This window comes from Schistocerca nitens, chromosome 11 (genome assembly GCF_023898315.1).
Source record: "Schistocerca nitens isolate TAMUIC-IGC-003100 chromosome 11, iqSchNite1.1, whole genome shotgun sequence".
Taxonomy (NCBI): domain Eukaryota; kingdom Metazoa; phylum Arthropoda; class Insecta; order Orthoptera; family Acrididae; genus Schistocerca; species Schistocerca nitens.
The window spans coordinates 29682249-29705942 of NC_064624.1; the positions used below are offsets into that span (position 1 = coordinate 29682249).

General features: G+C 44.0%; 1 protein-coding gene across 5 annotated transcripts in view; it reads left to right on the plus strand.

Annotated features, from left to right (window-relative positions):
* LOC126213407 (zinc finger protein 676-like) overlaps positions 1-23694 on the plus strand; it is a 99057-nt gene that overhangs the window by 19821 nt on the left and 55542 nt on the right. For 4 of the 5 annotated variants that reach the window (XM_049941134.1, XM_049941132.1, XM_049941136.1 and 1 more), the window contains 2 exons: positions 2453-2515; positions 20168-20260. In XM_049941134.1, the coding sequence (XP_049797091.1) occupies positions 2453-2515; positions 20168-20260 (156 nt within the window). Of the gene's footprint in view, positions 1-2452; positions 2516-20167; positions 20261-23694 lie in introns of those variants that run through there. The other variant, XM_049941135.1, reaches the window with a different exon arrangement.

Below are 23694 nucleotides of genomic sequence, written 5' to 3' on the forward strand. Positions count from 1 at the left end.
AGTGTGCACAGATTGATATAACTGGCTTCAGACACGGTAAAAATTCTCTTAAGTTATACTGTAGCAGATGTGTAAGTGAGTCAGTAAGTGAATGTGCATGCATAGGAGCTCAAGAATGCCATTTAAGAACGAAAAGCAGTAATTAGTACTCAGAACAGACTTTTAGCAGTACATAAATAAAAGGTGAGGAAAGGTCACGCCATGACAACTTTAAAATAACAAACAGTTGGACAATTAAATCTAGTAAGCAGTAACTAGCCCTGAGATGGAATAAATTTCTTTCACTCTTCACCTCACAAATGGCCAGTGAACAAACACACAAAAAACGTTCAGAGCTCAGTAAGACTTACAGTTTTACACACTTTTGCTTCTTCCAGCCCGTGAGCCTCTAATGTGCCAGTTACTTACCAACAGGCTATATTTTCACAAGTCTGGATGACATCTAAATATGACATGAGTGATTCACATAGAGCTGATCAGCATGTGGCCATTCTAACAGTGCGCAGTGGTATGTACAAGAACAGCACTCATCCCATCAAACCCCCAAACATCAAAATGTACAAAATTTTTGTACACGTTTCAAATAGTAATTTACATAACTTGAGTGAAGGCAGCCCATCGGTAGCTGGCAGTGGTGCATTCCATGAGGCTGATGTACAGAGGCAATGTTAACAGCCACAGTGTGACGAGTACACCCTAAGAGTCGAGGTCCAAAACAGTGGGCCACAACAGTAGAAAACTGGAGCAGACAGGGAGTATCTAAATTCCACTGTCATTCTCACTTACTACAGCCACATGACCACAGTAGTTCTAAGGCTAAACATGGTCACTCTTAAAATAGTGTTCAGGATTACCAAATTATTGAATCCACCGCTGAACATGGGGAATTGAATAGCAATAAAAAGCTTGTCTGGTTGCTAGACATTACCCTAACCCCTTCCAAGGCAACACCACAAAGTATCAAGTCGTGCATCACAATCCAAATCAGGCAGTTGTTTGGATGGGAAAGCTCCTTGCATAATGTGACTTTTACAGAGAAGAACCAACAGCAAATACAGACAGCCAAGACCACACCAATGTTCCATCTTTTGTTAACAGTTCTGCCTGCAACTATTAACTTGACAGAACTTTTAAAGGGCTACCAGTCTCTCCAATCTGTCAATTTCGGCTGAATGGCAAATACTGTTTACGTACCCTGCATGGCTGTACCGTGCCCCACGGTGCCACAAGCTCCAAGGAAAAGAAATGACATACACCAGGTGTGGGGCAGGAATTCAAAGAGGAAGCCTGCCATGGCTCAGTTAGTAATAATAACAAAATCATTGTTATCATTATTTGTACTAGTATTATTACTGTAGGCAGTTAATTAATACAAAGATCAGTTAATAACATGATGTTGCTGTATTCTTTCTATCTCCTGCCCAGCATCTCTCTTCAAGGCATCCTCTTTGCGTACACCATGTTGCTTCATTATTTTGTCAATATGCTCTTTCTTAAAGTAAATGGTCTACTATGTTGCTGTCAGTACGGTGATTTCCAATCAAAAATTCTTTGGCTGCTAATTATCTAACATTCTCAACAGATGTCGATATCAGTTTAACGAATTTCATTCTAATCAATAACTGTTTCATTTGTTCTCATTCCAGCACTTAATTCAACATTGCTGGTTTTTCAGTCTTGGTATGCTGGTGCTGCTCCTTTAATAATTTTTCTAGAATTTTGTCTTCTTTTGAGATCAGCTAGTAAAACCCATAGTTTCAATCCAAAGAATAGGACTGGTTCAGCCTGTAGCTCATACTCTTTTTGTACTGTTAGAAATGTGCTTGTCCCACCAAAAGGAGCTAATGATGTTAGAAAAGTAGTAAGTAGTGTGTCAAGGCAGGGTGTGTGTTTTTTAAATAATTTTATCACAAATAAGCATTTACTGAAATGAAAGGTTTTGATGTAACTGTTCTAGACATTTTATGATTGTGATCGTAATAGTAGTATGAGTGATGTGGCACTTGACAGTCCAGTTCCTGCTTCCCCACACAGTTGATGTACACTGTATTGTGTCATTTGATGTGAACAACATTGATTTCATTGTTTGAGGTAGTAGCTGTGTTATTTTATTTGATTACACTACCATTATATGCATATGAAGATAATGAAGCTAGAAAATATGATTGAAAACAATAGCATAGGGAGAAGGCTAAAGTTGAAGATCATAATGGATTTTCAAAGGTGTCGTCATTAATTAGTCTTAAAATTTTTTGCTGCCTCCCATTGAAATATACCATGGTGAACTCGTCACTCAGAATTTCGAACTCAAAAGAGAACACTTAACCAGAAATACTATTTAGTTATTAAGTAGTATGACAATTGGGCTTTATATATGTGATACATTTTATATAATATGGGAGGACTGTGACTGCTTAAGAGTATTTATTACAGTTCGTTATTTTTACCGCAGGCCGAAGTTCACCCATTCAACATGAATATAAAAGAAGAGCTGGAGGAGGGTGTGAATAAAGAGGTAATTATAGAATTTATATGACCGCATGGAATTAATCATCGCTGAGTTGTGAAAAAATGAGATGGTTATCAATTGTGTGTGTATTCACTTTAGCAGTCCTTTGTTTACTTTAAGTTACAATATTATAGTATGACAGGTTGGAAACGAGGGAACAGGTAAAATAGAACATTTTGTTATAGTATACCCATATGGATTTAAACATTGCCTTTGAGCAGGTAAAGTAATTTAGCTGGTGAGTTCATAGAATTGCTTCTTTACATTATAAGCACAAATAAGAATTACATGAGATTGCATTGATGAAGTTACATGAAAATTCGTACCAAGTCCCAAGACTCAAGCTTTGATTTCCTGTTGTAATGAGTAGTTCCCTTAATGGTTCCATGTATGTGAACGCCAGCATTATATGTTTTATGCGCCATGTGATACTGCTGTGACAGTTACATTCAAGGAAAATCTACACAAAGTTGTGCAGAAAAAACTGGTGATCCTAACCTACTGAGTAGAGACCAAGATGTCTGTGCATACACTGCAGGTGTTACGGACAGGCAGTCTTGTGAAGTACTATTGAGCAGTTTTCTGAAAGCTGTCGTAAGCTGCTAGTATAGTAGTGCACACAAAATTGAAATACTTTAGACCTTGTAACTATGAACAGGCATGTCTTTATAGATGGTGTTAGTGCAGGGAGGGGTTACTGGTCATGATGCCAGCACAGCAACAATGGCGAATGAAGCTAAATGAAGCCTTCAAGAAGGCTAGGAGAATAGATTTTCTAGAAAGAGCAGGTAAGTAGTTGTTAGCATCCCATTTAGACAATGAGTGAATATAATTTAATTCCAGTATGATTTACATAGAGGAAAATGGGCATGTGTTAAAATGAATGTAAATCACACACTGAAAAAATATGTGGTGAGTAACTGGATTACAGACAGAAAAGACCCACATGAGAATAAAGTGTAGTTAGCAGATTGTTACACAAAAAATGGTGCTGAACTGGCCCCCCTCTGCCATGTGAATTGTTCATTTATGGAAAAGTGGTTTGTCGCGTGTATAGAAAAAGGCAGAGGTCATTCCAGTTTGTGAGAAAAGTCACAGGAAATATGTGCAAAACTACAGACATACCTAGTTGGTGTAAAAATCTTCATGAATGATTTTGTGATTCTGTATGATGGCTCTTGAAAGAAAGAAATTAATCTGCAAGAATGGAAATGGATCCCATAATTACTGGCCATGTGAAACTGTTTAGTCTCGCGGTTCTAGGCGCGCAGTCCGGAACCGTGCGACTGCTACGGTCGCAGGTTCGAATCCTGCCTCGGGCATGGGTGTGTGTTATGTCCTTAGGTTAGTTAGGTTTAAGTAGTTCTAAGTTCTAGGGGACTAATGACCACAGCAGTTGAGTCCCATAGTGCTCAGAGCCATTTGAGCCATTTTGAAACTGTTTAGTCTGCTTCTCCACAGTGCTGCCATAATGTAGTCAGCCTGTAAAATGAGACCATAGTTCTGAAGCAGTATCTGTGGGATGTAGTATCTGAAGGCTAAGTTGATGTGCCTTTCAATGACTCAGCACTTCTGCTATGCAGTTAGTCATTACTTTATGCCTTAAAGTACATGAAAACAGTAAGATACATTAGAACTGAATGGTACAAATGGATAGGTGTGATGTACCTGCCATTACCACATTGTAAACTAAAGAAGTACCTTTTCTTGTGATGGTGTCAGTCATAGCTAACACACACAACCTGTGGAATGAAAATGAATCTTTCCATAACTGCCTACCTATTTGTTGCAACAAGTATTTTAAGTATAGTTATATGTTGGCAATATAAAAATATTATTGAGTCTGAGAATCCGACTTTCACTACTGTTTGGGGGTTACCACCAATAGCATGCACTTTCATTTATTGCACAAATTTCATCCATATTCATTCTTGCCCTTCGTCCCCCCTCCATTCTTCTGATGCTACCATCCCAGAGGTGTGTCATCTGTCTCTTCAGTGTACATTCCATGGCTTGCTAAATATTTCAAGGGTTTCTGCTCATGGTTTCAGCCAGCTTTGGTCCAAGAGTATTTTGAACATGACAGCTTTCTTGGAGGGCATTACATTCAGGAACTACAAATACATCAGGAATTTACTGTTCAACAGTTTGATGGTAGTATGGTCTTTACATTTTATTCAGTCTGATTTCTGTTACTCCGCAGTGACTCTCCACACAGCGTGCACGTTATGTCCATTCCAGCACTACTATTCAAGAATTAACTATAAAAGACACAGAGAAAGCAATATATCTAACTTGCTATTGTTCTGATGTTTCACCAGTGGAGGCTAATGCATTACTGTGCTGTATAGCTGTTCATTCAAAAGAATTAAGCTGTGTAACAGACCGCGTATACACTTTAAAGTTACTAAAATATGGGATTGCACCTTTTGACTAGAACAACATGGAAGGAATGTAATCAAGAAACAGAGAAGGGGACAGGGAGGAGGAGGGCGAGAGGAGCGCTACATATGTAACTTGATTCCGAAAAACCCCAATTAAATTACGGTATTGTTAGCAGTTGAATAAAGTACAGGCTTAATCTTCGTTTTAAGTAACGGTAATGTAATGCGTACATGCTAATTGGTTTTGATTGCTATGAGTGTTGTTTCAGCCATAATTTGACTGCTCAATAATGCTACTGCTCAATAATGCCACATTCAAGGAGCAGAGATTTTTGACTAAACAAGGTCATGAAAGTTAGCCCGAAGTAACGTTACATAATTTTGGTTAAAGATAAATGGAAGGAGTCACTATCACTGCAAAATAAATTTTTATTCATATCTAATCTCAACATGTCAAATATGCCTGTGTTGTCCATTGTTTTGGACATGTCCAAGGGGACAGACAGTATTTTGATCCTGCAACCACTATGACTCAGGGGACAAAGTAGAGACATGGGTTATCTGTGGGCATTAATTTATGTAAGTGGGGAGTGTTGTTAGACACTGTAAAGGATGATACTACTACTTCAATAGCACCAGGTGAGTTTCTCACACTTGTAACTTCGCAGCTGCGAGAGGCAGCTAGGTTGAGCTGACGACTTCGACATGGTGCTGCTTGTATATTGATAGCTTTCTTTTTTATTGTAGCCATAGCTTCTTTCAATTCTGACATCTTAACTGAGCAACTGTCACAGCCTATACCCACACAGTTCTCCAGGGACAGAGAAAGGCTTTCCATTCTCCTTAGAATTGTAGTACCTATACTTCACCAGCAATGCTACGCTCTTCATCTTAACACACTTGAGGTTCATAGTCTTCCACTACAATCCTTGTCTTTATTTGTATCAATGAAACTCAAAAATCTTTCGTGTAATTTGCCATCACCATCAACATATCTTGCAGCTAAACTCAGTTGGGCAGTGTGTGCTATGTCCATAGCCTCACCGAAGAGTATCCTGTGATAATGAGAATCTTTGATTTCCTCCAGTAATCACGATAACATCACTGTTTCACAGCATGAATTAAGTTCCTTACACATTGTTTTACATATGTAAGTGGCATTCGCTTTAGTGGTCTCAAGGTGATGGTTTAGTTGCAAGTCTCCAGCGTCAATTCAAAATCTTAGAAGAGCTCTAAAGTTTCCCGTGTTACTCACTATACTTTCACGATCATTATCGTTTTCTAATAGACTCCCATCATCTGTATGACCACGCAGGGGAATATTTTGCTTTCCATGAAATATGATTGTTTTTATTATAGGTACAAGATGGTCTCTGTTTTCTCTTATGGATTTATGACATAAAGTTTGCGTTCCTAGTGTAGCGATTTAATTTTGCATCTGTTGGTGCTTTAATGTGGTACTTGAGCTGAGAGTGAGTCTCAAGGTCACCATATTTACCAGTAAGTTTGGCAGACTTTGGTAGTGGTTCAGTCACAAGTTTCTTGGCGATAATGGATTTCTTTCCTCCAGCCATTTTATTATTCACAAAAAGTGAACAGTTAGTGCAAAGAAGTCCCTTTTTAACTTTCAAGAACACCAGCTGTGGATACTGTTTAAAATTATCTTGCACTTGCTTACGTTCAACCTGCCCTTCCTTGTTGTGCTCAGAAGTAGGAAAGACAACCTTTTCCAGGTTTCCTTGGATCTGTGAGAAGCTTGTGTTTTATATAATCAGTAATATACTGATAGTAATACATCTTATTAATTGCCAATATCTGTGTGGTTAAAGGAATTGGTCGATGAACTTCGTTGTGGAAGTTTTGACGAAATGCTGGGTTGTGCCTTTACACCTGGTGGTGTTTTTGCGCCCGAATGGTGACCGGAATCGTCAGATGTGTCTACTTTTTTCCTTTATTACATACCAATCCATTTTATTATATTGTTATGGTGTAGGTAAATTACATGCAAATTATTCTCGAATAAACACTTCATTTGCACTGAAAAATGCAACACTGGTACACTTAGCACTGAAACACACTCGGTCATGCTCCCCATATTTCTAATATCACTAAGCACAAGACTCACTTAAGTCCGTGGTAATAGCCAATAATGCAGTTCACTTTTTATCACTTCCAAGTTACCGCGGAGATTGTAGCTTTCAAACTGACTACCTGGCAGCGACTCTGGTTCTCATATGTGGCTCGGTTGTTTTGAGAACATTCACTGCCAGAATGTCAAATGTACTTTTGGCCACTTCTAAGTCACACTAGTGATGTTACCTTCTGAGCTAGGTTTTCAGCAGATGCTTGTCTGTCACATGGCAGTGGCAGCTACAGCAGGGTTAAGATTAACGACATAATTAGTGAATGACGGCAAGGCTCTCACATTCCCACAAACAAGGAAAAGCTAAATGCAGATAGAGAAAAGCTTCCCCCCTGCGGGTTCGGGGGTTAGAATAGGCCCGCGGTATTCCTGCCTGTCGTAAGAGGCGACTAAAAGGAGTCCCTCCCCCTCAAGGGGGTAGTTACCGCCTGCGTCCGGAGACGGACGGTTCCACGACCTCTATTTGCGGTCATTTTGCTTTTTCACTTCTCGTTTCTTCCTTCCTTTGGTTGGTTACTTTCTTTGCTCTTCTCCACCTCACTGTCTTCCTTACTCTTTCCCCTGCCTAATCTCCTTGCCTTCTCATTGCATTCTTCTCATTGCCTTCTTCTCATTGCCTTCTTCTCATTGCCTTCTTCTCATTGCCTTCTTCTCATTGCCTTCTTCTCATTGCCTTCTTCTCCTTGCCTTCTCTGGTCTCCGCCTCGGCGTTTGAGACACTGTCCTCTCTCTCTCTCTCTCTCTCTCTCTCTCTCTCTCTCTCTCTCTCTCTCTCTCTCTCTCTCCCCTTTTTCCTCTTCTTCCTTCCTCCCTGTGCGCGCCTGAAGGCCGACCCACGCGTTCGCACGCGTAGCCGGTGACGGGGTAACGCGTAATTCCCCGCCCTGGGTAGACATGTAAGGCACGCGCGTACCCCCTGGTAAAGGCCAGGCCCAGGGAGGGGTGATTGCCTGAGCTGATACCTTCTGACCATGCCGATTGGTCCCTCCGTCTGTTTCTCGGGAGGTGTGACCTGAGGTGTAAACATTCACCTAAGGCGGGAGTGCCCTCTGAGAGGGTCCCCACAAGGAAGGAGTGCGCCATCGGAGACGCTGGCAATCATGGGGGATTCCTCCGCAATGGATTTCACTCCATCTCTCTCGACTTCTGCCCAAAAACGGAAACGTGACCAGCTACCAGTGACAAAAGTACTACCGCCTGCCCCACAGTTCCTCGTCGTTTCTCGATCTGAGGACGGAAAGGATTTTTCCTCCGTCAACCCTTTCGTTATCCAGAAGGGCGTCGATGCCATAGCCGGATCTGTCAAATCCTGTACCAGGTTGCGTAACGGTACCTTATTACTCGAAACTGAGAGCGCCTTTCAGGCACAAAAACTGCTTCGGGCCACACTCCTGTACACATTCCCTGTCCGGGTGGAGGCTCACCGAACTTTGAATTCGTCTCGTGGTTTTGTGGTCTATACTAGATCCCTCGACGGTTTGACTGACGAGGAGATTCAATCTTTCCTCGCTGAGCAGGGCGTGACGGCTGTCCATAGGGTCATGAAAAAGGTCAACAATGACCTTGTACCGACCCGGACACTTTTCTTGACCTTCGATAGTGTTCAGCTGCCATCGCGCATCAAAGCGGGCTACGAGGTTATTTCTGTTCGCCCCTATGTCCCGACACCTACGCGCTGCTACCAGTATCAGCGTTTCAATCACACTCGCCAGTCTTGTTCGAATGCGGCTAAATGTGTCACTTGTGGCAGGGATGCCCATGAGGGTGACTGTCCACCTCCGTCTCCTCGTTGTGTGAACTGTCAGGGTGACCATGCCGCATCCTCCCGCGACTGTCCTGTCTATAAGGACGAACGATGTATCCAAGAAATTCGGGTCAAAGAGAAAGTGTCCACCTCGGCTGCTCGCAAGCTATTGGCTAGTAGGAAGCTCACGCTGCTCCCAGCGGGGAAATACAGTACTGTCCTCGCCTCTCCTCGGACTACCAGGGAGGTGGCAACCCAGACATGCGATCTGACCTTCAGCACCACGGTCGTCCGTTCGGCCAGTGCTAAGATCGCGCGGTCGACGTCTCCTCTTCGTCCCATCACCCCACAGACACCAGCCCCTTCATCAGCTTCTGCTAAGACGAAGACCCAGAAGTCAGATGCACGGGCCTTCAAGAAGGAACCGTCCCGTGCAGACTTCCTACGTACCTCGACCTCCCAGCCTTCGTCCGGTACTGTACTTCCACCAAACGACCTTCCGAGAAGGCACATAGGAAGCACAGTTCTCCTTCTCCGCCGCGGCGCATTTCTTCTCCTGCGCCACCCAGCAGTTGCCGCCCCAGGCCGTCATCCCTTTCGCCTGGCCGCACTGCTGGTAGCCGAACATCTGGCCGTTCACCGGCGGAGGAAGCTCCCCCTCCCGGCCATCTTCCCAAGATGGCCGATGAACCTATAGACCCAATGGACGATGACTGTCCGCCTACTGATAGCGGCGGCAGTGCTCGCTCGAAGCCAGGCCCTCAGTGGCCTTTGAGGTGACCCCTTCTTTCATCTTCCCCTTTTTTTTTTTACGATGGCACTTATTCACTGGAATATTCGCAGCATTCGCTCCAACCGAGAGGACTTGAATTTGCTGCTTCGCTTGCACCGTCCGCTCGTCGTAGCCCTCCAGGAAACGAAGCTACGCCCATGCGATCAAATTGCCTTGGCACACTACACCTCTGTGCGTTTTGACCTACCCCCTGTGGTAGGTATCCCAGCTCATGGAGGGGTTATGTTGCTGGTCCGGGATGATATTTACTACGATCCCATCACGTTGCACACCGGCATGCAGGCAGTTGCCATCCGCATTACTCTCCCCACTTTAACATTTTCCATTTGTACCGTTTACACTCCATCGTCGTCTGCCGTTACCAGGGCAGACATGATGCAACTTATTGCTCAGCTACCTGCACCATTTTTGTTAACTGGAGACTTCAATGCCCACCATCCTATTTGGGGCTCTCCAGCGTCCTGCCCGAGGGGCTCCCTGTTAGCAGACCTTTTCAACCAGCTCAATCTCGTCTGCCTCAATACTGGCGCCCCTACTTTTCTTTCGGACACATCTCACACCTATTCCCATTTAGATCTCTCTATATGTACTCCCCAACTTGCACGCCGATTCGAGTGGTATGCACTTTCTGATACATATTCGAGCGACCACTTCCCGTGTGTTATCCATCTCCTGCAGCATACCCCCTCTCCGTGCTCATCTAGTTGGAACATCTCCAAGGCAGACTGGGGGCTCTTCTCTTCCAGGGCGACCTTTCACGATCAAACATTCCCAAGCTGCGATAGTCAGGTCGCACATCTCACGGAAGTCATTCTCACTGCTGCTGAATATTCCATCCCTCACCCTACTTCTTCTCCACGTCGCGTACCGGTCCCCTGGTGGACCGCAGCATGTAGAGACGCTTTACGTGCTCGTCGACGTGCTTTACGCGCATTTAAACGCCACCCTACAGTGGCGAATTGTATCAATTATAAACGATTACGTGCACAGTGTCGTCGTATTATTAAAGAAAGCAAGAAAGCCAGCTGGGCTGCTTTCACAAGCACCTTCAACAGTTTTACTCCTTCTGTTGTCTGGGGTAGCCTGCGCCGGCTATCTGGCACTAAGGTCCACTCACCAGTTTCTGGCTTGACGGTCGCGAATGACGTCCTTGTGGCCCCTGAGGCTGTCTCCAATGCCTTCGGCCGCTTTTTCGCAGAGGTTTCGAGCTCCGCTCATTACCACCCTGCCTTCCTCCCCCGCAAACAGGCAGAGGCGGCTAGGCCACCTAACTTCCGCTCCTCGAATTGTGAAAGTTATAATGCCCCATTCACCATGCGGGAACTCGAAAACGCACTAGGCCGATCACGGTCCTCCGCTCCAGGGCCTGATTCTATTCATATTCAGATGCTCAAGAACCTTTCTCCTGCGGGTAAAGGTTTTCTTCTTCGTACTTACAATCGCATCTGGATTGAGGGACATGTTCCCGCGTGCTGGCGCGAGTCTATTGTTGTCCCGATTCCTAAGCCGGGGAAGGACAAGTACTTGCCTTCCAGTTATCGACCCATCTCGCTTACCAGCTGTGTCTGTAAAGTGATGGAGCGAATGGTTAACTTTCGATTGGTTTGGCTGCTCGAGTCTCGACGCCTCCTTACCAATGTACAATGTTGATTTCGTAGGCGCCGGTCTGCTGTTGACCATCTGGTTACCTTGTCGACCTTCATTATGAATAACTTCTTGCGGAAGCGCCCGACCGCGGCTGTGTTCTTTGATTTGGAGAAGGCTTACGACACCTGTTGGAGGGCGGGCATTCTCCGCACCATGCATACATGGGCCCTTCGCGGTCGCCTCCCTCTTTTTATTCGTTCCTTTTTAATGGATCGACAGTTCAGGGTACGTGTGGGTTCTGTCCTGTCAGACACGTTTCGCCAGGAGAATGGGGTGCCACAGGGCTCAGTTTTGAGCGTCGCTCTCTTCGCCATAGCGATCAATCCAATAATGGATTGCCTCCCAGCTGATGTATCAGGCTCCCTTTTCGTGGACGATTTTACCATCTATTGCAGCGCGCAGCGTACGTGTTTCCTGGAGCGCTGTCTTCAGCGTTCTCTTGACCGTCTTTACTCGTGGAGTGTCGCCAATGGCTTCCGTTTTTCTGCCGAGAAGACGGTCTGTATTAACTTCTGGCGCTACAAAGAATTTCTCCCACCGTCTTTACGACTCGGTCCCGTTGCTCTCCCATTCGTGGAGACAACAAAATTTTTAGGTCTTACATTTGACAGGAAACTTAGTTGGTCTCCACATGTGTCTTATTTGGCTGCCCGTTGTACCCGTTCTCTCAATGTCCTCCGTGGTATGTCGTGGGGAGCGGATCGAACCGTCCTACTTCGCCTATATCGGTCGATCGTCCGCTCCAAGCTGGATTATGGGAGCTTCGTATACTCCTCTGCACGGCCATCCATCTTACGCCGCCTCAACTCCATACAACATCGGGGTTTACGACTTGCGATTGGAGCGTTTTATACTAGTCCCGTCGAGAGTCTTCATGCTGACGCTGGTGAGTTGCCTCTCACCTACCGGCGTGATATACTGCTTTGTCGGTATGCCTGTCGGCTACTGGCAATGCCCGACCACCCATCTTATCGTTCCTTTTTTGATGACTCTCTCGACAGTCAATACGGGTTGTATGTCTCCGCCCTGCTACCCCCTGGAGTTCGCTTTCGTCGCCTCCTTCAACACCTTCATTTTTCACTCCCTGCCACCTTTCGAGTGGGCGAGAGCCACACGCCACCTTGGCTCCAGGCTCAGGTTCGCGTCCACCTTGACCTCTGCTCGCTCCCGAAGGAGGTTACCCCCGATTCCGTCTACCGTTCCCGTTTTGTCGAACTTCGTTCGAAGTTCATTAATATGACCTTCATTTATACAGATGGCTCAAAGACCAATGACGGGGTCGGGTGTTCTTTTATTGTCGGGGCACAAAGTTTCCAATATCGGCTCCATGGCCATTGTTCGGTCTTCACAGCTGAGCTCTTTGCCCTCTACCAGGCTGTCCTTTACATCTGCCGCCACCGACATTCTGCCTATGTCATCTGCTCCGATTCCCTGAGCGCTATCCAGAGCCTCGGTGATCCGTACCCGGTTCACCCTTTCGTGCACCGGATCCAACGCTCTCTTCAGCAGCTGGTGGACGTCGGTTCTCCGGTTAGCTTTATGTGGGTTCCTGGCCATGTCGGTATCCCTGGGAACGAAGCTGCAGATGCCGCGGCCAAGGCTGCGGTCCTCCAGCCTCGGACAGCTTCTTGTTGTGTCCCTTCGTCAGATTGTAGCAGGGTAATTTGTCGGCGCATTTTATCGCTGTGGCATGCCGATTGGGCTGCGCTTCCAGACAACAAGCTTCGGGCCTTGAAAGCTCTACCCGTGGCTTGGACGTCCTCCTCACGCCCTTCTCGGCGGGAGGAGGTAGTTTTGGCCCGGTTGCGAATTGGCCACTGCCGGTTCAGCCATCGCCATCTGCTGACGGCTGCGCCGGCGCCGTTCTGCCCATGTGGGCAATTGCTGACGGTCCGCCACATTTTAACGTCGTGTCCGAATTTTAACACCCTACGTCTCGATATTGGCCTGCCCTGTACTGTAGAAGCCATTTTAGCGGATGACCCACGAGCAGCTTCTCGCGTTCTTCATTTTATCAATTTGACAACCCTCTCAAAGGACATTTGATTATGCTGTTTTCTTTTTTAATCCTATGCCTGTCAGTATGTCTTTCATCGTGTTTTCCGTTTCGTTGCTGTTTTAAACTTGTGACTCGCGGTGCATTCCTAAAGTAGTCTGGGCGCTAATGACCGTTGACGTTGTGCGCCCTAAAACCACAAAAAAAAAAAAAAGAGAAAAGCTTACAATATTGGTTTCCACACAGAAAGACAGAGTAAAAGGAAATTAACACAAATATATTTATGCACCTGCTAATATTGCTACTGCAGAAGTGCTATATTTGTTCTGCACACATTGTACCACTCAATTAGCTTTTTTCACGCACATGCCATGAGAACCTTTCAGTTGAGTGGCCCAAAAACAAAATTTCTTATGCCACTGCTTTTCTAGGGATACATTTGAGATACCGGATATTGTGGATGCAGAGAAAGTGCACCCAACAGGTAGGAGATTTCACAAAAATCATGGAAGAACAAATATGGATGTAACAAGAGGGAAATTGCTGTAAACTTAACTTTGGTGGCTTGCATGGATATTCACTGACAGCTATAATTGTACCAAGTGTGTGACTGCATCATTACACCATTTGACTGGGAAAAGTGGTGGAGAGTAAACCAGCTGTGAATTTGTACTCTACTGCACATAAAACAAGTGGTCACTGCTTTTTACATAAAAGGCTATTCCCTGTGCCTGTTCATTATAGCGGAAAATTTGTTTTTAGTTTTGAGGTACTAGGACAAAGACCATGGGTGTCCAAATGGCATATACGTGAGTTGTTTCCTGTGACTTCTGAAGGATTCTTAGTGGTGCACGCAAAATGATTATATTTATTTTTATTTGTAAAGATTTAGGACAAATTCACAATTACATTCAATTGTAAGATAATTAAATTTGTAACTTACATAGCATCCATAGTTTACGACATCACTACCGTGACTGTGACACTGGAGGGAAGCAGAAAGTTGTCATGATATCTTACATGTTTTATATTTTGTACAATAATGATATGGCATTGTTCTTCAGAAGGAAAGAAGTTTTATTTAAGGAAAATTAGTGCACTTCTTGGCTTCACCTGGGTATGCATTTACTCCAATTCTAACCTCCTTGACTGCCATTACCTTTCATTCCATTCTCTGTCCTTGTCCCACCCCTCTTCCCCAGGGGCCTTTTAGGGTGATTCATTGGCTGAAAAGGTCAAGGTGGTGGTATACTGATGTGATGTGAAATCATAGATCTCTTCCCCCCACCCCTCTCCCTGTGGTGCTTAAAGTGTCTGGAATTTGGGCACATGTTTGCATTGCAGTGCTAACCTCATCTGTAGAGACTGTGGATGAGTATTACCAGCAAATGCTCAGTGTGCCTCTCTCCACATCTGTGTTGACTGAGGAAAGCACCACACTCTCTGCTCACCAGATTACACTGTTCTCTAGAGAGTGAAGAAGGTACAAGAATACAAGACTCAGGACAAATCTACTGACAAAGAGGCCAAAAGGAAGTACAAGCATTTGCCCCCAGCATGTACACAATATCATATGCTACAGCTACAAAGACTGATGGTACTCTTGCCTGTTACTCATTCTGTAGTGGGCCCTCAGGGCCATTGAACTATCCTAGGCCCCCTGTTGGTTTGGGGGATCCCCTTTTGCTGCTTTTTCCACACCTGCTTTGGGATCGATAGCTTTCCATCCACCAGGGACATTTGTCCCCACCTCCCAGCCTGAGATGAATAAGCTTCTTCTGGCTTCTCTTGCAAGGAAGAGGTCCTTGGGGTTATTTCCTTCCCTGGGTTGTACTGGTCTACAACTGGACACCAGCAAGTGCTAAAGGAACCACAAACTGATGGTCACACTGCTTCATGATCATTATCTTTACCTGAAACTGATTCAGAGAAGTCCTTGGCATAATCAAAATCCTGTAAGGAGAGAAAAGACAAGAAAAGTGTTTAAAGGAGGAGGATCTTCCAGTGGGCCCCCATACTAGCAGATCCACTTGTTCAACTCCTGCGGCCAAGGCAGAGATTCCAGCAACCCCTGAGGCCCTAGTTTGAACCACACAATGGTACCCAGAAAGGAGTTCGAACATATGTTCTGGATACACTGTATATCAAACTTTTGCCTCTTGATACACCTTTGAAGGCTGTGGCTGTTCAGGTAAGTGCATTTCGGCATAGTAGTATCTGCAGTGTTTACCTCCCTCCTGATGATAAAGTATCTCATGCGATATTGTTTGCATTGGTTTCTCCTCCCCCCCCCTCCCCATCTTTCCTAATCTTGGGCAATTTCAGTACATATAACCCTTTGTGAGCTTCAACCATGATCACTGGCCATCATAAGGACCTTGGAGTCTGACTGGCACAACTTGATTTGCCTCTTAAATACTGATACCCCCCCACCACGTTTTGGCATGGCACACAGAGTGTTCTTGGTCATTAACCTTTTCATTTGCAGCCCTTGGCTTCTTCCATCCATCCACTGGGGAGTTCATGATGATCTGTGTTTGTAGGGACCATTCCAAAATCTTCCTGTCCCTCCCCCAGCATCACTGCCCTGGATGCATGACCAAATGGGGTCTCAACATTGCTGACTGGAGTGCTTTTGCCTTTGCTGTCGGCCTTGACTCCCGGCTGCATGGAGGCATCAACAAGGCAGCCCAGAATATAATTACAGACATTCATTTGGCAGCTGATTTAGCAATCCTCTGTTCCTCGGGCCTGCTCTGACAAGAGATTACCTTGGCAGTCATCAGAGTGCAGAGGCCATTAGTGATAAGTAGGCAGGCTCTTCAGTACCATAAGTGGCACCAATTGATGGAGCATCTTATTTACTTCAAGTGGCTTCATGCCCAGTTCTGCCACCTGATGAAATAATAAAAAGAAGGATGCTGGGAGCAGCATGTTTCAACCATCGGACCACGTACCTCTTCTCTTCATGTTATCAAGCAATGGGTTGAGCAAAAGCAATTATCCTTTACTACATGCCACCTGGAGCTGTATAAAGCTCCATTCATTGAGTGGGGATTCATCAGTGTCCTAGTCCTCTGTGCTGATACAGCACCAGGGCCAGGTCACATCCACAACCAAATTATCAAGCACCTATCAATGGATTGTCAGCATCATATCCTTGCCATCTGTAACTGGATCTGGAGCGACGACCAGTTCCCGTCATAACAATTAGAAAGTATCATTGTCACAGTGCTGAAATTGGGTAAGATCCAGTGAGTGTCACCAATGTTCTTCGTAAATTGCTGGAATGCGAAGTGAGCTAGCAGCTGTGTGGCTCCTTGAGTCTCAGGGTTTTCTGGCTGCATCCCAGTGTGGTTTTCACCAAGGCTGTTCCACTACAGATAATCCGGTTTGCCTGCAGTCTGCCAGCCAATTAGCTTTTGCCCAATGTCAATGCATTATAGCCATCTTCTTTGACTAGCAAAAGCTGTATGACAGCAGGAGGTGATGCTATATCCTTGCTGCCTTACACAAGTGGTGTCTGTGCAATCCACACCCAATTTTTATGTAGAATTTCCTGTCACAGTGTATGTTCTGGCATCTAGTTGGAGCTTCCCACAGAACTCCACATATCAAAGAGAATGGAGTCATACAGGGCTCTGTACTGAGTGTCCCTGTCTTTCTACAAGCCGTCAGTGGTCACCTCCAGCTGTGATGTCATCAGTATCACCATCCTTACATGCTGACTATTTGGGCCTCTTACTATTGCTCCTCTAGCGTGGGTGTCATTGAATGTAGACTGCAAGGCACCATATGAAAGATGCTGTCATGGGCACTGACCCATGGATTTTGGTTTTCAGGTGCCAAGACCCATGTCATAGTTTTCTGTCAACATGGTATGGTTCATCCACAACCAGAACTTTATCTTCCTGACAAACTACTCAATGTGGCAGGAACTTACTGCTTTTTAGGACTGGTATTTGTTTCTTAGTTGACGTGAATTCCCAGTATTTTTCAGTGTAAGTGAAAGTGCTTGCTGCACCTCAGTACACCTTATCACGTGAGTAACACCAGCAGGTGTGCATAGTGCACTACCCATCTGCAGCTTTACAAAGCCATGGTACAACCCTGTATTGGTTATGGGAGTCTGGTATATGGTTTGGCATTATCCTCAGCATTGTGAATACAGGATCTGATGCACCTCTGTGGTGTTTGATTTGCAACAGGAACCTTTTGAACTAGTCCTGTGGACAGATTATGTATGGAGGCTGGGGTCCATTCATTGTGTATCAAGAGCCAACAGCAGCTTCTCAGTTATGCTACCTATGTTTGCAACTCTCCTAAGCATCCAAACTATCATTCCCTCTTTCCAAACATGGAAACCCATCTTCCATAATGGCGGCCCGGATCAGGGATTTTGATCACATTCCACACCCTGTCCCTCCCCTCTGAACTCCAGTTACTTCTTCCTCCACCACTCCTCTGGGCCCACTCACGTACACCTATGTGGGGAACCCATTGGCCACAGCTTTGTTTTGACCCATTATGAGGTCCAAAAGACACGGACCCTCCTGAGGCCCTCTGCCACCAATTTTTCTCCATCCTTGGTACATCCTGGAGTTCAGCAGTAGTCTATACTGATTGCTTAATGGTTGCTGATCACATAGGCTTTGCTTACACTGTCACGGGTCATACTGAATTGTCTTCCCTGCTGGAAGCTGTAGAGTTTGTAGCCATCTCTCATGCTCTTGAGTATATTCTTTCCTCCACTGGTGGGTCCTTCATTTGCAGGAACCTCTTGACCAGTTTTAAAGCTTTCAAACAGCATTACCCTCAGCATACCTTGGTCATTGCTAACCAGTATTCCCAGTATGCCCTTGAGCACTGTGGATGCTCAGTGATGATTGTTTGGACTCTGGGTTGCGTTGGGATCCCTGGGAACAAACTTACTGATAGCTTGCCCAAATGGGCTACCAGTAAACTGGCTCTAGTAATCAGTATTCTGGAAACAGACATCTGATCAGTATCACACCATCAAGTTTTAGGAACCTGAAATGTGGAATGAATCACTGTGACTTCAAACTACCAGTGATAAGGAGACTGAATCTATGGAGGTCCTCCATGCAGGCCCATCACAAGCATTCTACCATACTCTGCCACACCACTGTCGTCATTCCGGTTCAACAGTGGTCTACATTTTGCTGTACTGTCCAACCTAGCCTCCCTGTGGCAGAATCTTAATCTCCCTGACTTGCTACCCCTGATGCCTCAGTGGCTGACTTAGTTTCATATTTAATTCATGAGGAGGGCTTTTACCACTGTCTTTAAGGGAGGGCAACTTAACCTTTTCGGCCCATTGAGGGGTTGGCAGAACACTCTGTTGCCCCCTCTGCCCAGACCAGGCTGTGGCTGGCTAGACTTGGTGGACCAGCCCGGTTCTCACCCTATCTGCTCTTTTACTCTTCTTCCCCCCTCTCACATTAATCTTTTGTCTCTGTACTTTTCTTGCCCTGTCTGTGTTGCTAGCCTTTCCGAGGCAATTTCTGAGTGGAGTACCTCTGGTAAGTGGTGGGGACTGGGGGATATATGTCCCCTCATTGCATTCTGCTCTCTGGTGCTTCTGGCTGCTCCCTAAATGGGGCGCCTTGGCCTGCCTTTCGTCCTCTGTCTCCTGTTTTTCTTTTTGTCCCTTATATCAGTTTTATAGGCGTCAGGGTTTTCTTCCTCTGGATTGTGTGTGGTAGGCTTTCTCTTACAACAGTCATGTAGACCTTCCTGCCTGTTTGAGAAAGAAGGGATGTATCACCCAGTAGTTTGGTGCCTTTATTCAATCAGCCAACCACCTCTGTCCATCTGCTACCCCTCTCTGTCCATCTGTTTCTGCCACCTCTCTCTTTGTCTGTTTTTCTTCTGTTCCTGTCTCCACATCATCCTGCCCACCTCCATAGGAGGTTGCTGGTTCTTACCTTCTTAGTATTTTAGTCTAGATAGTAAGTAATATGTGTACCTGGCTTGGTTGAAGTGGAACGAGTGGTTTAGGTGGTGATGTAAAATACATCCACTTTCATAGTTGTATGGTTACTGTCTATGCTGGTTGCTGCTTGATATTTAAGAAATAATTTAGATTGATATTTTGGGGTCAGTTGCTTATTGTTGTACCTGCCTTCAAGAATAAACAAAGCTTCGGTTTCAAATATCAGACTTGTGCACCATATTTTCTTGCTGCCTGTTTCTAATTGATGAATATATGTGATTATTAGTGTTGTGGCCTTGACAGCTTCTACACAAGATATCTGTTTGAGAGTCGGTCTCTCTCTCTCTCTCTCTCTCTCTCTCTCTCTCTCTCTCTCTCTCTCTCTTCCCCCTCCCCCTCCCACTCCCCCTCCCCCTCCCCTCCCACTCCCCCTCCCACTCCCCCTCCCCCTCCCCCTCCCCCTCCCCCTCCCACTCCCCCTCCCCCTCCCCCTCCCCCTCCCTAAAGAGCAGGCACTGGAAATACATGGTGTAAATATCATTAAATTTGGTTAATTTTACTGATAATGTGTGGAATGCCATATTCATTTGATTAATGAACAAAAAGTCCTCTTGTTTGTGGGTTAACAGCTGGAAGATTATTTGCATCTATTTATTATCTGAGCTTAATTTAGAAATGTTGCCGCACTCATATATAAAGTTCATATGTGGGAGTACGACCACCCGATAAAGCATGCCATAGTGCCTTTGAAATCAGAGTGGATTATGTGACAGGAATAGAAAGAGAAAGTATGTCAAATAAATACTAAACAATGGCTGATAGCAAAATCAGAGACAATAGAACTGATTTGGATGCATTCTGACACTCACTCTTCCCAATCGATAAGAATCTCTGTGAAGTTGGATGATACTCATGAGAAAGGAATAGGGAGACCTGTCATATACACACAGAAGTTAGCAAGCAGTTATAATTCACAGAATGTTTCCTTCTTTCAGTCCATTGAAGATCCATTGGGAATATCGTGGTCCGCTGATTTTATCAAGGAGGATCCTGAATTAAATTTGGAAATGAGTGTAACTGAGAATATTGTAAGTATTTACATGTCTGATGTATTGCTTGTAGTTCAGTAATAAGTCTTTCGTTAAGTTTGTAGAGTAAAAGATGCATTGCTGTGAAATTGTGACATTGTCAGTTTTTTGGAACGTGTTGCTGTTCATAATTGTAGAGTATTCATGTACTTCTGCACTTGACTTTCATTTCACCTGTAATGTGCTGACTGTTTTAAATAGAAATAGAAAGGGAAGGGGATTGGTGACTGGTATAATCTTGTTTTATGTAGCCCTTGTTCGTATCAACTATATTGTATAATGGCTGTGTGCGATGGTCGCAAAATTCACATTTAGGTGAAGTGTAAGTTCCAATAGTGTAGGTCATTTGATAAATATTCCTCCTTTCAATAACTTCTGATAAATGCAGTTCAAAAGATCATTGGCTGTTGTTATCTTTTGTGTGAATATTATTCTTACATTTGACGTAAAAATTTTTTGGGTTATGAAAAAGAGATAAAATTTGTGTGTTGTAGATCAGCCCTGATACTTTGGCCACAACCTGTATATATTGTGGCAGCTTCTGTGGTGCCTGTTGTATTAGTTTCAAAATTTTCAGTAATCATCACAAGTAGACAGGACAGTAAGTGAAACAGTAGTACTGTTTCACAAGAAGGGTTTTACAGAAATGAGAATGCCACACATAGTAGTCAGGGATGTGCAAATGAGGAGCTAGGCCAAAACAACGAACTGTACAGTGTCCTAGGGCATGCCTGTAGTTGTCAAAGTGGCTTGATTGTAGTTGGTGACCACTTACCATGAAAATACAAAAGGCCATACTGGCCTTTGTATGCAGCGCAAGAGATCACAGGTCAAACAAGATCTCTCCATGGCACCAGGGCCAGGGGTTCAGGGATAGTGTCCACTGCATGGAGTGCTGCTCCCATAGAAAGTGTGTAGAACAGTGTGTTTCTGGTTGTGTGGTCTGGAAAACCATGTCATGTGGTTGGCACTGAAATCACTGATGTGTACCCCCCCCCCCCACTTGTTGCTTTGAAAATATGTAACTTACATTAAATAGTGGTAGACACTTGAGCAAATCTACAAATAGGATGTGTGACAATAACAGTGACCCTGAGTGGCACATGCAGTTTTGCAGTTAACGTCTTAGCTCTGTCAGCTAGTGACATGCAGTGTATGTGGTCTCAGGAGCATAAAATGCTAGGGCTTAATGATGCAGAAAAATTGGGCTGACCATTTTGATACTGGCACATGGCCAGCAATATTCTGTATTAATTGTGGAATTGGGAACTTCTAGGTAATTACATGAGAAGCTAGCAAGATAGCAAAGTAATACTTTGTGATAGGCTGCTACATCTGTCATTGGTAGGTTCAAACAGTACATAGGTGTTGTGGAGATGCTACAGGAACTCAAATGAGAACTTCCAGAAGGAAGGTGATGTTCTTCGGAGGAACACTATGGAGAAAATTTCGAGAATTGCCATTTGAACCTGATTGCTGAACAATTTTGTTGTTTCTAACATACATTGCACATAAGGACTATGAAGATAAAATTTGAGAAATCAGGGCTGATATGGAGGCTCATAGACAGTCCTTTTCCCTTGTAATTGCGAGTGGAATGGGAACGAAAATGACCAGCAGGGTTATGGGGTACCCTTCCCAATGCGCCATTAGCTGGATAGCGGAGTATAGATGTATGTGGAGATACTACGTATAATAAGTAGCTGACTAATGTAGTAGGAGAAACAGTGATACTTTTCATAGTAGTAAATGTACATTAACATATATACAAAATACTCCATTAGAAATTCCCATAATTAGCAGTGTCAGTAGATTAGCACTAGTCACCAACAGCTGGTTGTCAGTATACTTTAGAGGTAAATTTCCTGTGGGAGCTTCTGCCTTAAGATTTGCAGACTGGCTCACCCCACTGCCATCCACATCTTCATTTATGGAATGCGATGTGTAAATCAAGGAATGAACAAATGAATAACATTCTCACCCCATCTCTAGCCAGAGCAGAGGTTACAGTGTTGAAAGCAAATTTAATTTTGTGGAAAAATTTCTGAAACACAACCCATCAAGACAAATTATCATATTTTACTGAAAGAAGCTATACCTGTATAAGCAATTCTTCAGGATGTTTAAAATTATCAGATTTATAAAGAATTTAATATTTTCTCAAAATAATTCTGATCCCCCAGTAAGGTTATGACTGAGTAAATGACAGAAGATGCTTAATTTCTTGTCACGAAATGATGTGCTCTGTTGAGAGATTAATGTAACATATGCACTGTTGTTTCTCAGGACATTTGAGTAGTAGTGTTGGGGTCAGCTGTGTTGTGACAGTTATCCAACATAAAAGCTAATTACTCTCGTTCTGAGGTATTGGTTTAAATAATTTTAATGAACAACGCAAAGGGGGCATTGAAATATTATCAAAAAATGAGCATAGCTTCTAATACTAATTACGTATGAAAAAATTCAATGACGAATTGACAGAATCTGTAAATTAGTTATTAAATTTGTTTACTTCAGTGTAGAAATGACTGAAGCACTGCCGGCCGAAGTGGCCGTGCGGTTAAAGGCGCTGCAGTCTGGAACCGCAAGACCGCTACGGTCGCAGGTTCGAATCCTGCCTCGGGCATGGATGTTTGTGGTGTCCTTAGGTTAGTTAGGTTTAACTAGTTCTAAGTTCTAGGGGACTAATAACCTCAGCAGTTGAGTCCCATAGTGCTCAGAGCCATTTGAACTGAAGCACTAAATATCCACCAATTGATGTTGGATGTTGGAAATAATTTGAATTTGTTGGATAATCAGTAGGCCTGGTAGTTGCAGTGGATAGAGATACAATTATTTCTTAATGGAATACAACAGTATACTTACTCATTAATGGTCAGTTGAATCAAAAGTAGAATTCAGCTGAGGAAAGAGTGATTCCAAGTTTCCTCTTCCAGTTGGCTGTGTGGAATTAAAGGTAGCTCCTGAAAGAATTTTTTAAAATTATATTTATATCAGAAATTGTTTGAATTGCACCCTTCCTTTAAAATACAAATACATACGGAATGGGTTACATTAGGCATGCAGTAATTGTATCTAAAACTTGTAATCTTGAAGATGAAAGTCAAAAACTAATTGCATTTTGGACACCATAGATTCTATACATGGCTCACACAAATAGCGTCATTCATAGTGCAATTTCGGATACTCTAAGAAACTAAAACTATACATAAATCATGTGATTTAAACACACAAGTCTTTCAGTTTTTCATTATATTACATTTTCTTCTTAAAAAAAGATTCATGTTGCACCACAGTCATATGACACATAAGAAATATCTGTTGCTTTTTAAATCATTGGTTGATTTATGTTCAGATCTGTTCAGTTCCAACAAAAAGTGCTGTCACTTTTGTATTGTGAGAAAAATTTTTAGCCTGTGGAATGGGTTTCAAAA